This window comes from Myotis lucifugus, unplaced genomic scaffold, assembly GCF_000147115.1.
Source record: "Myotis lucifugus unplaced genomic scaffold, Myoluc2.0 scaffold_97, whole genome shotgun sequence".
In the NCBI taxonomy this organism is placed as follows: Eukaryota; Metazoa; Chordata; class Mammalia; order Chiroptera; family Vespertilionidae; genus Myotis; species Myotis lucifugus.
Window position 1 is genome coordinate 1,024,006 of NW_005871145.1, and position 15,136 is coordinate 1,039,141.

Here is a 15,136-nt window from a genome sequence, read left to right on the forward strand (position 1 = left end):
CTCCCTCTTCCTTCCTCTCTGAAATCAATATAAATATATTTTTTAAAAAGGAGTCTGCCACCAAACTAGTCATAAATTGTTTACATTTTGTTCCATTTATATATATATTATATAACATATACACATGATAGACAATTTATATGAAATTTTTTCCAAACACAGAACACTTCAGTGAGTAGTTCCTAAGAGTCAGTGACTCTCTTCCTAGCCAGTACAGTTATCCAAATCAGAACAGTTTACAGTGATTTAGTACTATTATGTAATAATCTACAGCTAATATTCAAATCATGTCAATTGTCTCCAAGATGTCCTTTATATTTTTCCCCATGTACCCACCCAGAGATTATTTAATCCCAATGTTCTATCATTTCCTGGTACTTTTTTTAATGTCCAAGTATGTCCTTTGAGTAATGCTGATACTTTGCTGGTGTCCTGCTCTTGGTCTTCCTGTCGGGTAGTGCAGTATCATCATGAGCACCCACTGGACTAGACGTGCCTCAACTCTCTGTGACTCACAGACCCACAGCCACGCCCCCTGCAGTGGCCTCAGCTGAGTCCAGCATGACGCAGTCTCAGGCGAGGTGTCAGTGACAAATGGATAGTGAGGAAGCTGGCCCCTTCCCTCGAAGCACAGTCAGAGGAAAAGGAGGGGAAAAGTGACAACTGGGAAATGATCAGTGTGCATTTCTGCTTCAGGTGAACAATTCCCTTGATTCCTCCTTAGGCCCATTGGCATTTCCTGTGTTTAGAAGTTAGCTTCATTGTTAAAAACATAATTTTTTAATTGTTAATATAAATAAACTACCCATTCTGTTAACAAGGCCCTCAGTGCCTCCTCAGATGACTCCCTAACAGCCTAAGCGAGGAGAGCTTCCAAAAATGGGTCAGGCCCCAGAATCCCTGGCCCATGTGCCTCCAAATCCCCTGGTGCCCCAATACTGTAGAGACACAAAGTGAGGAACTGAGCCCTAGCCCTATCTAACCCTACACCCACACTTTGTGGAGCTCAATGTCACCAATTTGAACAGCATTAGAGCCCAGGACAGGCCCTTGTGTCGAGCAGAGAAGCCCCCTGGGTCATTTAGAAATAACTGGGCAAACTGTCCCCCAAGGTCTCTGCAAGTTCCCAAGGGGAAGATGACTTTTCTTCAACCAAACCTCAGCATCCTGGAAAGAGATGGGAAGGCTCTACATACTCCTGCTGAATCTTCCTGCTGGCAAAAAATGAACTGAAAGTTCAACTCCTCAAGGAGACTCTAGCCTCCCTCCTCCTCAAGAGCAAAGCATGTGACCAAAATTTATAGGGGAAAATCTCTTCTTCCCTAAGGTCTGAACCTTCCAGGACCCCTGGAGAGGATATGGGGGTAGGGGTGGTTAAGGACCTCCCCAGAGCCTCCAAAGCCACGTGGGATCAGGAGGCATCTAGCTAGCTTTATAAACTGACAAGACTGGGATGTGTTCACAGCTCTGGTCCTGAGTATCACATTCTGTTATCCTACATGTGTGCCCTGTCATCAAATCTGGATGAGTGGCTATCCCAGAAACAGCTCTGAGGAGGAGAACCTGATGGACACAGGCTGGAGTGAGAGTGAGTCCCAGAATTTCCCCATGTGGCTGGTCCAGAGGATCTTGAGTCTCCACTGCAGCTGTAACAGGCTGGGGAGCACCATCTGCTAAGGTTGGTATTTGTCTATTAAAAAGTCTACTAAGTCCCATCAGAGTTGATTCAGAAAGCTGAGGTTGCTTGTTCTCCTTTCTCTCTCCCAAAATCCACCCCATCCTGCCCCATGTCCTACTCTGTCAGCCTTCAACATTTCCTGAGACCCCCACTGCCTTCTATGTTATCAGATTGTCGTGGTATCGCAGTGCTTGTGTGCAAGTCACCCTTATTTTATTTAATAAGGCCCCCAAAGTGCAAGAGTAGTGATGCTGGCAATTCAGATATGCCAAAGAGAAGCCGTAAAGTGCTTCCTTCAGCGGTTCTCAGCCTATGGGTCGCGACCCCTTTGGCGGTCGAACGACCCTTTCACAGGGGTCGCCTAAGACCATCCTGCGTATCAGATATTTACATTACGATTCATAACAGTAGCAACATTACAGTTATGAAGTAGCAACGAAAATAATTTTATGGTTGGGTCACAACATGAGGAACTGTATTTAAAGGGCCAGAAGGTTGAGAACCACTGCTTTAATTGAAACGGTGAAAGTTCTCAACTTAATAAGGAAAACAAAAAATCATATCTGAGGTTGCTAATATCTATAGTAGGAGTGAATCCTTTATCCATTAACTTGCCAAATTTATAAATTAAATTTTATAGGTATAGGAATAAACATGGTTTTTATAGAGTTGTGTACTATTCATGGTCCCAGGCATCCACTGGGGGGTCTTGGAACGTATCTTCTGCAGCTACAGGAGGACTACTGTATCAAGTGCCTACCCCTTTTCCTGAAGTGTGCCATTGACACACATTGTCTTTCAGCCCTCACAGAAACTGAGGAAAATGAGGCTCAAAGAGGTTGAGTAACTCTATCAGGTTTCCTACTTTTTTCCAATGCACCTTTTGCCTAGTAAATGACTGAGATTAATTCTCACTTGAGGCTGTTGCACTTCCCCATCTCCTCCATGGAGCCCCACCTTCCTCATTCCTCCTGGCCCAGCCCTGCTCCTCCTCTCTCTGAAGCCTTCCCAGATGACTCCAATGGGTTCCTACTGAGGAATGGGCACTAACCAACTTCACTCGTGTCATGAAAGTGAGGCAGTCTCTCAATAGAATTTCAATATCCAAAATGGCCTAAGCCATGTCTCATGCAATTTTGAAAATTGTTGTTTAAATACTTTAAACAGCTGTAATTGTTTAAATACTTTAAACAGCTGTAATTGTTTAAATACTTTTGAGCAACCACAAATGTTCAAATACTTTCAGACAACAGTAGTTGTTCAAAGATTTGCTCTTCATTGGATTTGAAACTTAGAAGAGTCTCTTGTTTTCAGAAGTTATAATGTGAAAGGGAAGCAAAACAATCTCGTGGGGGCTATACTTAGAACTCTTGACAAAGCCCTGTTAAACAATTCTCTATACATCTGTGTAAGTAAAATGCAACTGCCTCAAAAATAATTCAGTTGGGTAAGGGAAGGCTGACTAGAAGGGCTGAGGGTGGGTTTGCAGGATTTATGGAAGAAACCAGGAGGCACTTTACAAACTGAGAACCTCAGAGTACACCTGTAAGGCTGTTGGTCAAAGTCACCACAATTGAGACTAACTGAGAGTTAAGCCTCTGAAGGAATTGAATGACCAGCTGGGAATTGGGATGAGAGTAGTAGAGGATTAGAAGGGAATGCAATTTGGACCATGGAAAGATGGTGAGAGGTGGGAAGGTGGGGAGGAGGACAGAAAACCTTATTTACTGGAGAAGAAGATCCAGGAGCTCAGCCTAAATACAATGCTGAGAGTGACTCGTGTGTGTGTGTGTGTGTGTGTGTGTGTGTGTGTGTGTGTGTGTGTGTAGGGAATTGAGCTGCCATCCTATCAGAGAAAAAGGAAAAGATTAATAATCATTGTAAATCAAAGACTCGTGGACAAGAATTAAACCTTTAAGAAAGTTAGAAAAGAAGGACTAAACACAAAAGATACCTGAGTGGAGAAACAAGTACAGGGCAGGAAGTTGACTGCTAGGTTAAACTTCTAGATTGACTCATGTGACAGGATTCTGCCATACCACCAGGACCCTGACTTTTAGGGTTGCATATTCTAACCTTTACAGTAAGCAGAAGGTTGGTCTGTGAAGTAGGGATGGGGTGTTCTAATGAATTCTGTGAAGGTGGATGGGGTGCTCCAATGAATTCTACAAAGTCCCATTATCACAAGCCCAGCTCTGGGAAGAAGGAGAGGTAGCGGAGCAGAAGAAGGTAGAGTCCTGAAACTGACCAGTTCTTCTAAGGCCACGGTCCTCAAATTGGGATTGGATACCCCTGAGGGTAAGTGAAGAACTTTCAAGGGGTTCATAGGCAAAAGAATTTTAAAGGAAGCAATTTCCAGGACCTCAGTGTCTACTGGGAAAAACCAATGTTCATGAGAGTTTATCTGTGATGGGGGTAATGTATCTTTATCATCTTCTCTTTCACAATTGCCCTTCTCCCATTTTGAAAAGAAGTGCAGGCTTCTAACCCATCTGGAATTTCAGTATGTCATTTCACCAGCCTACAAAACTTCCAGGCTCCCACACAGAGATAATTTCATAAATAGGTGCTGAAAAAGTAAATTACTTTAACGACTGCCTATAAAATCCTTTTTAAGTCAGATGAGAATCTTTCAACAAAATGGAGGGAGGATCTTCTCAAATTGACCAGTGATGGAGCGTTTAAAGTAATTTTTGATGCTATATCACTATGTGATTCTTGGCATTAACTAACAAGGAGTTCAATGAATTGATGGCATTATCATTTTAAAAAAAACTCCTTGTATTCCTGTCTATTCATTTATGTTAACAATGTTTCTCAGAACTTCCTGTTTTATGGACAAAATATTTGAGTGGCCAAGGTACTCATATAGATCCTGTGAGCTGGATAGACCCTCCTAAACTTGTCAGTTACGATCAGGTGTAGAGTCTCCTTTTACTAGACAAATTCACATGTATTCTTTTTGTGTTGCCTGGGACTACACTGGCACAAAGATCCACAGGAAGTTCAGGGAAGATGCACTCACTCCCTGTCAGATTGTCAGGACCAGATGTGATCTTAGACGTCTTCCATACCAAGCCTTGACTTTGCCAATGAGGAAGCAGAAACCCAGATAGAGGAGAATTGTCCAAGGTAACAAAGCTAATTTTAGGCAACAGAGCCAGAACTAATAGGTCTCCATTCAGTCACTCTAAGTGCTCTTTCTGTCATACCCTGTTCCTGTGACAACCGGTGGAAACAAGGCTGTTCCATATTCTTCTGCAAAATGGCACTACATTTCCTCCTTGTCCTCTAGATAAACTGTTTGACATGGATGAAGAGGTCGGTGAGGTTTTCCTAGGACTGATTTCAGGATGTATCTTGAAGAGGAAGGAGATGAAGTGTAGAATAGAGAGGAAAGTATGGGGAGGGAGGGCATTTCAAGTACTCCTATGGATAAAAATAGTGGAAGATAGTCAAGCAAGCACTAAACCATCATTTCCAAGAGGGTGATATCACAGGTGACAGTCAACTCTAGATTATCAAAGGACAAAATAATTATGATATAGAGGAGGGGCTGCCTTGAAGTTTAAATAGAAGACAAAATGAGTACTGATGCATACTACAACATAGATGAGCCTTGAAAACATTAAGTGAAAGAAACTAGACACAAAAGGTCACATGTTATATGAAGCTATTTATATGAAATGTCCAGAATAAGCAAATCCACAGAAACAGAAAGTAGATCAATGGTTGCCAGGGGGTGAGGAAGTGGAAAATGATAGGGCATGACTACTAATGGGTATGGGGTTTTCTTTTTTGGGTGATGAAAATGTTCTGCAATTAAGTAGTGGGGATGGTTGCATACTTGTGAATATACTAACAACCACTAACTTATTCATTTTTTAATGATGAATCTTATGTGAATGATATCTTGATTTTTAAAAAGAAAGAATGAATTATCAAATAGAGTCATAAGCATATTTGTCAATACAGGCATAAGATATTGGGGAAGGAAGCTTTACATTTATCAATCACCTGCTGTGTCCCACACATTCAAATATTTTACTTTTTTTTTTCAGGCCACACAGCAACCCTGAGAAGTAGGCATGTTTTCTTCATTCCACAGATGAGAAAACTAAGGCTCATAGATATAGTTTATCCAAGGTTACACAACCAGTTAGTGCCATAGTCAGAATTAAGGCAGGTCAGCCTGACTTCACAGCCCATGTTCTACCCACTATAGCATGATACTTCCCTTTAGCTTCTTGTGGCTGTTCTCCCTCATTCCAACTTGCACAGTGGTGGGCATGTTTGAGTAATACTGTTTGGGTGATTATTAATTGTCACCTCTGTAGATGACACCTGGAGAACTAGCCCTTGCCAGTGGCAACTACACCCCAGTTACCCAGTTCATCCTGCTGGGATTCTCCAAGTATCCAGACCTCCAGGAGCTTCTTTTTGGAGCCTTCCTGCTCATCTATGCCATGACAGTGGTGGGCAACCTGGGGATGATGGCGCTCATCCTCACAGACTCCCGTCTCCATAGCCCCATGTATTTCTTTCTCAGTGTCCTCTCTTTCCTTGATATTTGTTACTCTTCTGTGGTCACACCCAAGCTGTTGGTCAACTTTATGGCCTCTGATAAGTCCATCTCTTTCAAGGGCTGTGTGGTCCAGCTGACCTTCTTTGTGGTACACGTCACAGCTGAGAGCTTCCTGCTAGCCTCCATGGCTTATGACCGCTTCATGGCCATCTGCCGACCCCTCCATTACAGTTCTGTCATGACCACGGGGACCTGTCTCCAGCTGGTGGCTGCTTCCTATGCATTGGGTGGAGTTAACTCCGCTCTCCAGACTGGGAATGTCTTCGCCCTGCCTTTCTGTGGGCCCAACCAAGTGACACACTACTTCTGTGACATCCCACCTCTTCTCCACCTGGCGTGTGCCGACACAGCCACAGCAAGGGTGGTCCTCTACATCCTCTCTTCTCTTGTTACCCTTGTGCCTGCTGCAGTCATCCTCACCTCCTACAGCTTGGTCTTGGTGGCCATTGGGAGGATGCGCTCAGCAGCTGGGAGGGAGAAGGCCCTTTCCACGTGTGCCTCCCACTTCCTGGCCATTACCATTTTCTATGGCACCGTGGTTTTCACATATGTTCAGCCTCATGGATTCACTAGTGATACCAGTGACCAAGTAGTGTCCGTCTTCTACACCATTGTAATTCCCATGCTCAACCCTTTCATCTATAGCCTCCGAAACAAGGAGGTGAAGGATGCTCTGCAGAGGAAGCTCCAGGTCGACATCTGTCCCTGCTGAGCCTTGCAAGGCTGTTTGTTGGCATGAGAAAGGCATAACATCTTCCAAATCACATTCTACATTGACTTAACCAAGAGTAGCCATGGTTTTGAAGGAGGTGGAAGAAGTGAAGAAGAAATAGCAAATACCATACTCTGTCAAGAGCACTGCAGTTTTTAAAGTATCTTTATATCCATTATCATATTGGATCTTTGTCACCGTATTGGGAAGCAGCATTGTTATGATGATTGCATTTTATGAATGAAGGATACTTGACTCAATGAAAATAAATTAATTACCTGAAGTCATACAGTTAGTGAGAGAATAAGTGTTTGACATCAGAATTTCCACAGCAAAACCAAGGAAATTTCAATTACACCACAGCCACAAGTTAAGTCTTTTATTGGGAGCTCATCCTAGCTTTCAAAAATATCAGACAAGGGCCAGCACAGTTCTTTCTGTTTTGCACTGACTTAGTGAACTGGGGATAGGCTAGGCTACAAGTGGCTCCGTTTTTTAATTCCTGTTCCAAAAAGAAAGATGACTGGGATTAACTGTCCTTATTTCTTATTGCTGCTATATTCTACTGAGATGTTCCATTTAATAAAACCTCAGGATCAAGAGAGACCTTTCCTTATACATACAGATGTTTTCTAGCCAGATGTATGCACACATCTCATTATTCTCGGGGGGGGGGGGGGGGGAGAGAGAGATTTGGGCAGTTACAGCATTATATAAGACACTGTGATTAGGAAACTGATTCAAAAATATTATATTTGGCATGAACATCTTTAAATATACATGAAATGTGGTGAGTATATGTGATTTAGAGAATTACACAAATGAAGAAGTTGAACTTGACCTAACTTGGGGGTTGAACACTGGACTGGAAGCCATGCTCTTACATGAATACGAAGTCCCAATCTGAACTGAGTCAGCTTCACCCTGAGAGTTGTGGATCATTGAAAAGGCTTCTTTCAGATTCAAATTAAATTTTTCTAAATACAGAAAATCCTATTACAAAAACAAGTTTATCACAGAATCATTTTTGAAAACAAAATAAAAATTAGAAACAACCTAACTGTTCAAAGATGGAAAAGGATGAAATGGTTCATCCCCCAGATGGACGATGATAGAACCACTAAAAATTATGCTTGTGCCCTGACTGGTTTGGCTTAGTGGATAGAGCGTTGGCCTGCGGACTGAAGGGTCCTAGGTTTGATTCTGGTCAGGGGCATGTACCTTGGTTGAGGGCACATCACCAGTGGTGGGGGTGCAGGAGGCAGCTGATTGATGTTTCTCTTTCAGCAATGTTTCTAACTCTCTATCCCTCTCCCTTCCTCTCTGTAAAAAAAAAAATCAATAAAAATATATTTTAAAAAACAAACAAACATCCACTTAAAAAAATTATGCTTGTGAGGAAGGACTACATGATCACATGGAAAACAGCAGCCAGAACCCCTAGAGTGATTGCAGAAATGTGGGAAAAATGAGTGGCGCCCTAACTGGTTTGGCTCAGTGGATAGAGCATCAGCCTGTGAACTAAAGGGTCCCGGGTTCCATTCCAGCCAAGGGCACATGCCAGGGTTGCAGGCTCGATCCCCAGTAGAGGGCATGCAGGAGGCAGCCAATCAATGATTCTCATCATTGATATTTCTATCTCTCCCTCTCCCTTCCTCTCTGAAATAATAAAAGTAAAAAATAAAAAATAAGTGGGGGGTAGGGGGGAAGCGGGAAGAACACTCAAAAGTGTAAATAATGGTTGTATTAGAGTGATAGCATCATGGGAAAATGTTTTTCTATTTTTCTCAAAAATTTTCCAAAACTTTTGTGATGTCATGTTTAATTTTGATACTTTATTCTAAAATCAAATAATTAAAGAAATCCTTTCCAGGAAGCTGAGTGTGAGACTTCCTCCATTTCATCTTCTTTCTTTCGGCCAATATTTTCTAAATTCCTCCGGTGTTCCCTATTCCTTTAATGCATAAGCAAAGTTTTTAGAACATGCCCACAAGAGAGGTCAAGACTGGAACATTACAGTGAAGCTACTTGGTAAAAATTAATCTAATTCATTCATCTGTAAAAATATTTATGAAGCACTTAGGTGTAACATATTGTGGTGGGCCCTACTGGGTTAGTAGGCAGACCATATATGTATTAATCATATATCTTATGCTACAGTGACTAATAAACCTCAGTCAGTTAAATATGAGACTGATCAGGTGACTCTGCAGGGCAACTATATTCATCCATCAGCATGTGGACAATGCCACCGTCTCAATCTGTGCCGAGATTTTAATGGTGGGGGTAATGATCAAGAAGGTCAAAGCATTTCTTATTACCAGGCCTGAGGTTGGCTCACAGCACTTCAACCCTCATGTTATTAACCTGAAACCAGTCTTATGCTTTCCACCGAACTACAAAGGAGGCTGGAGAACAGAGCCTTCTTTTGCACCTCGAGAAAGGAAAACTAAATGTGATTCAGTGAATACACCGCTTTGTCTCTGTCACTGGCCAATTGGGCAGTTGGTTAGACCATCATCTGTAAGGGTTTCTAAAGCATCACTAGAATAAATCAGAAATAAGGTGCTGGTTAACTCATGTTTCTACATAATTGAGGTGGATTGTTTCTTTGGGTAGAAGTTTTAAAACTTCTCTCGCCTGTGCTGAACTACCTCTATGGAATGTTCATGGTACTTCTACAAGCAGTATAACTAACTTTGAGATGGCTAGTTGACAGTTGCCTGAAGCTACTTTGAATTTAAAAACTAAATAATGCACAACGTAGTAGCATTTGCTAAGAGTGATCTTATCTGAGTTTAAACCCTATAATGTATCACCCAAGAGTTGGTACACACCCAAACACATACACTCCTGAAGGAAGAATAAGAAACCACACAAAAAGGAAAGCATTTTAAAAACATGAAAGTCAGGGAAAAAATACAAAAGTTAAATGTGCATATGAGATGACTCTGTGGTGTAATTTTAATTAATAGATTATCCACTGCTATTCACCTCAACTTCATGAATCTTTCTATTCTGTATAATAAGGAGGTAATATGAAAATTGACCGTCATGCCCTCACACAAGATGGCCACCCCCATATGGTCAAAGATAGCCACCCCAATGTGTTCACAAGATGGCTACCACAAGATGACCAGCAGGGGAGGGCAGTTGGGGGGACCAGGCCTGCAGGGGAGGGGAGTTGGGGGCAACCAGGCTGGCAGGGGAGGGGAGTTGGGGGTGACCGGGCCAGCAGGGAGGGCAGTTGGAGGCAACCGGGCCAGCAGGGGAGGGCAGCTGGGAGCAATTCCGCCAGCAGGGGAGTGATTAGGTATTGATCAGGCTGGCAGGGGAGTGGTTAGGGGGTGATCAGGCAGGCAGGCAGGTGAGCAGTTGGGAGCCAGCAGTCCCGGATTGTGAGAGGGATGCCCGATTGCCGGTTTAGGCCCAATCCCTAAACCAGCAGTCGGACATCCCCCAAGGGGTCCCAGATTGGGGAGGGTGCAGGCTGGGCTGAGGGACACACCCCCTCCTCCCAGTGCACGAATTTTGTGCCTCTAGTAAAACTATAAAGGACATTCTGAGGAGGGGCATCCTGTCCCGCTGACAGTTGTATCCTCAATGTCTAGATCAGTGCCTGGCACATTGTAGGAGCTCAATAAACATCTGTTCAATACATGAATGAATAGGTATTTACACATTTGTTTTCCTTAGACAAGTGGCATTGTCACCATCTGAGAGCTTTTGAAAAATAGAGACTCTGGGTGTCCACACTAGATCTCCTGAAACTGTGTCTTCATTCTAACAGATCAACTTTTTTAAAAATTGATTTTATAGAGAGAAGTAAGAGGGGAGGGGGAGAGAGAGAGAGAGAGAAACATCAATTTGTTGTTCCACTTATTTATGCATTCATTGCTTGATTTTGGTATGGCCCTGACTGATTAAACCTGCAACCTTGGTGTATCCAGATTTGAGCTACCAGGCCAGAGCCATGGTTCTAGTTTTTAAAGTTCAAAGCTTTTTATCATAAAAGTTTTGTCTCTGTTTTGAGTTTCCAAAACATATTTAAACCTCTAAGGCCAGGGATTGACCTTTCTTTGGTATTTGCTCTATGCTGCCATGAACCCACCCAAGGCGTGGCTGCCAAGAGGGGCAAGCATCACTGGGTTAAAAATAAATTACCAGAAATAAAATCAGTATATCAAAATAAGATTCCACTATACCTGATTGTAAAGATCCACACATTGACACCCCCACACACTTTACCTCTCAGCCACAAACCTTGGCAACATCTTTACAGCATTTTGTACATATGTTTTAAATCTTGTAGGTTTCTTTTATAATTGAACACAGTTGTCAGACTTGCTTAAATTCAGTAAGCATCAAATTTACTGTTTTTGGCAGAAAAATATCTTCCTTTATCTCAACCGTAAAATCATTAACATCAAACCGTATTTTTTCATTTTCTACTATGCTTTTATGAATAAGGGCAAATATGCAATAAAATGTTCAAGTAACTACACAAACATTGCCATATTTAGAAGTAACACTCCTACTGCAACACTCCTGGCTGGCAGACAGCAGTACCAGGAGGTAACTTAAAACGGTTACTTGTCTACTGAAATGAAAGTAAAATTTGGTATAGGAAGGACTTGTATGCATGCATATTAGCATAACGAATGGACACGGACACTGGGGTGGTGGGGGCTTGTCCTGGGGGGTGGGAGTGGCCAGGGAGGGGTCAGTCGGGGAAAAAGGAGACATATGTAATACTTTAAACAATTTTTTAAGAATTAAGAAAATGAAAAAAAAATTTAATGAAAAAAAAGACAAATGTCAATTGCAGATGTGTGTCACCATGTGATTTTACGAAAAATCCAAATTCAGAAGTAAAATCCTTGAGAAAGCCTCTCTTAGAGCCGAGATGATCATGACCCAGCTTTGAGCTCGAACAGCCCAATGCTCCCCCTTGACCTCTTCTCTAAAGCCACTAGTCCCTAAAAAAAAAAAAAAGATACATCTCCTTCATGTCAAAAGGCAGCCCTCAGCCTTAACCCAGCCCTTCTCTGGGTCAAGCTCTGTTAGGATATGATGAGGCCACTCCTATGACTTTGTCCTCAAAGAGTCAGCAATTTGGTCCACAAGATATGAAAATAATGTTGTTCTGACATGTCTTTAAGTCAGTTGACCAACTCACATACCAGCTAGCAATTTTTATTTAAATTTTAACTTTGCTATAATGGAACTTGTCTTGAACCTGTTCTCTTTGCCCCTTCTTACACTTCACTCCTCCTTTTCTGCACATATCTACTTCATTTGCCACATACTATGCTCTAGTACTGTGATATAGATATAGGCTCCTCATCTCCTCATCTCCTGCAACTGGTGCCCTTAGAGCCTAGCATGGTCTATCAGAGGCAGCACCAGCTCTAAGTCCCTTCAGCCTTCTCTTGCCTTCTTCCTTTTCTACTTGTTCAGAATGCCCTATTTTTTTATTTTTTATTTTTTTTTAGACAGAGAGGAAGGGGGAGGGGGGAAGAAAGAGAAAGAAAGAAACATAATTTGTTGTTTCACCCATTTATGCATTCGATGGTTGATTATTGCATGTGCCCTGACAGGATCAAACCTGCAACCCTGGCACATCAGGATGATGCTCTAACCAAGGGGGCCACCTGGCCAAGGCAGGAGTGCTCTATTTGTTAGTGGTTATGTATATTTAGTACCACAAAAGTCTTATGTTAATCAACATCTTTAATTTCTTCCTGAATATAAGAACATGAAAATCAGTGTTCTAATCACAACTTACCAATATTTTAATTCCCCTCCCGCAAATTACACACTGCCTTTTCCAGTTAATGCTTACTTACTTTTATCAACGTTATTTATCAGTACCTTTGTTCAGCGTTCCTTCTTACATCTGACTTTCCATTTGAGATCATTTTCCTCTGCCTTAAGAACATCCTGTTGCCAGAACCGGTTTGGCTCAGTGGATAGAGCGTCGGCCTGCGGACTCAAGGGTCCCGGGTTCAATTCCGGTCAAGGGCATGTACCTTGGTTGCGGGCACATCCCCAGTGGGGAGTGTGCAGGAGGCAGCTGATCGATGTTTCTCTCTCATCCATGTTTCTGGCTCTCTATCCCTCTCCCTTCCTCTCTGTAAAAAATCAATAAAATATATCAAAAAAAAAAAAAGAAAAAAATAAAAAAAAAAGAACATCCTGTAGAATGACCCATTCTGAGTGGCAAACTTTGCTTTTACCTGAAAATGTCTTTAGTTAGCTCTCTTTAAAAAAAAAAAAAAAGTTTTACTAAGTGTCAATTTCCATAATAGTTCTTTTGTTCTTAACAGGATAAAAGGTAAGAATTTTTTAAGAACAGTATTCCACTGTTCTCTGTCTTTCATTGTTGATGCTAAGAAGTCACCTGTCTGGGCTGCTTTCCATAAGCTGCATTTCACCTTGATGTTTCTAGTATGAATCATCTTTAATCTTGCTTGGACTTCATTGGGATTCCTAAATCTGAGGTTTTGTTGCCTTTCACCAAATCTGAAAATTTATCAGCCACTATCTCTTTGGATATTGTTCTTTCTTTCTGTTGTCTCCTCCAGGAGCTCCAGATAATATATATTAGATCTTCTCTGTTGCCTTCTATTGTCCACAACTCAACTTCTGTGCTATTTTCCATTCTTCCTTCTGCTCATTCTCTGGACTATATTCTGGATTTCTTGAGAACTATCTTTTAACTCACTAGTACCCCTTCAATTTCAAATTTGTATTTTTCATTTCTAATTCAAAAAAGCTTTTTTTCAAAATCAGCTGGGGTTTTTGTAGGAGTTGTTTTTGTCATCTTATTTTCAAACTTGTTTTAGTTCATGAGCCAAAATATTATTTCATAGTTTGTGTGACAATGCCAACATCTGAAATATCTAAGGATCAGCTTTTCTGTCTCCCTTTTCCCTCGTGATGCCTTCTTTCTTTGTGCATCTTATAATTTTTGAAGCCTTACAGGGTAACATTTGCTTCTGGAAATAACCTGGTGGCATGACCTACTGAGTACCACTGTAAATTCCCCAGGTAAGATATTCTGGATCACACAGGTAGTATAAATTTGGGGAAACTCTCAGAGGGCCCATCTTGTGGTTATGAATTCTCAGGGAAGATACTGTATCATTTTTCCTTCCATCTATCACCAAGGTTGAGACAAGTATGTTCCTTGCTGCTCCCTTCTACAGTTTCTTGTTCACCTTAATACTGAGGGTATACCAGTTTTACCTCAAGTCACCTGCCAGATTCCTCTTTTTCTGTTTCCTATACCTTGTGAGTCACTAGAGTAAACACTTAAAGTCTGCTGAGTTTGGCAAAAGTTGAGCAAAGGCTAGCTTTAGCCATTGCTTACTTCCTAGGAGTCATTTTCACTTCATTTTGAAAATCTGAATTCCTTGCTTTTATGTTTACTCAGCAATGTGTACATAAGTTTCTTTGATAAATACATTTTACCTCCAGGAGCTCGTTTCTGCTAAAAGGACTTTTCACAATGCCAAAAACAGAAGCCTGAATGAGTTCCAACTACACACACTACACTGCCCCCACCCTTGATTCTGATAACAGAGTGGGTTGTAAAAAGGCCCAGAGTCCAAAGTTCGCAAAAGGCGAAGAGAGGACTAAAGTGAAGACCAGAGCAGACTAAGCGTCTGCCATGTCACCATGGATATCTCATACTTCTTTTTCTTTTCCTCAGGCACAAATGACTTAAGGTATTCAGACTCTTTGTCCATTAGCACAAGAGATATCTGGAGAGAGGCAGCAATATAGTAATCCCTTCTATATCCTCAAAGTGGAAGAACCTGTCCTTTTCAATAACAGACTTGAATATGAGAGAAGTATAGAACTTTTTCTGAACTAAAAGGAAACCAAAAGCTAGTTGCCATGTACTTATGATACTTACGGCTCCTACTACTAACAGGTATAAAGCTCTTGATTCAATCCACTTGTGGATAGCTGGCCCTGATCACTTCATACAATATAAAAGGAGAAACACATGTCAGGAGGTTGTGGATGAGAAAGGGGTTCTACAGAAAGCAACCTCACAGGGTGATCTGATCATAATTTCCTAACTGGGGAGGTCATGTGAGTAGTCATGCCCATAGACCTAGAACTTTAGTAAAGGATTTATCTAAACAGG

General features: G+C 41.7%; 1 protein-coding gene across 1 annotated transcript; it reads left to right on the forward strand.

Moving 5' to 3' along the window:
* Nucleotides 1–6,015: 6,015 nt before the first annotated feature.
* On the forward strand, nucleotides 6,016–6,983 carry LOC102419922 (olfactory receptor 1009). The gene has a single exon (XM_006092037.3). The coding sequence runs from the start codon at nucleotides 6,016–6,018 to the stop codon at nucleotides 6,973–6,975; it is 960 nt and encodes a 319-aa protein (XP_006092099.1). The 3' UTR covers nucleotides 6,976–6,983.
* The last annotated feature ends 8,153 nt before the right edge of the window (nucleotides 6,984–15,136 follow it).

Bases quoted from the DNA above. Each gene is read 5' to 3' on its own strand.
- LOC102419922 (XM_006092037.3), top strand. From the start codon at position 6,016: ATGACACCTGGAGAACTAGCCCTTGCCAGTGGCAACTACACCCCAGTT.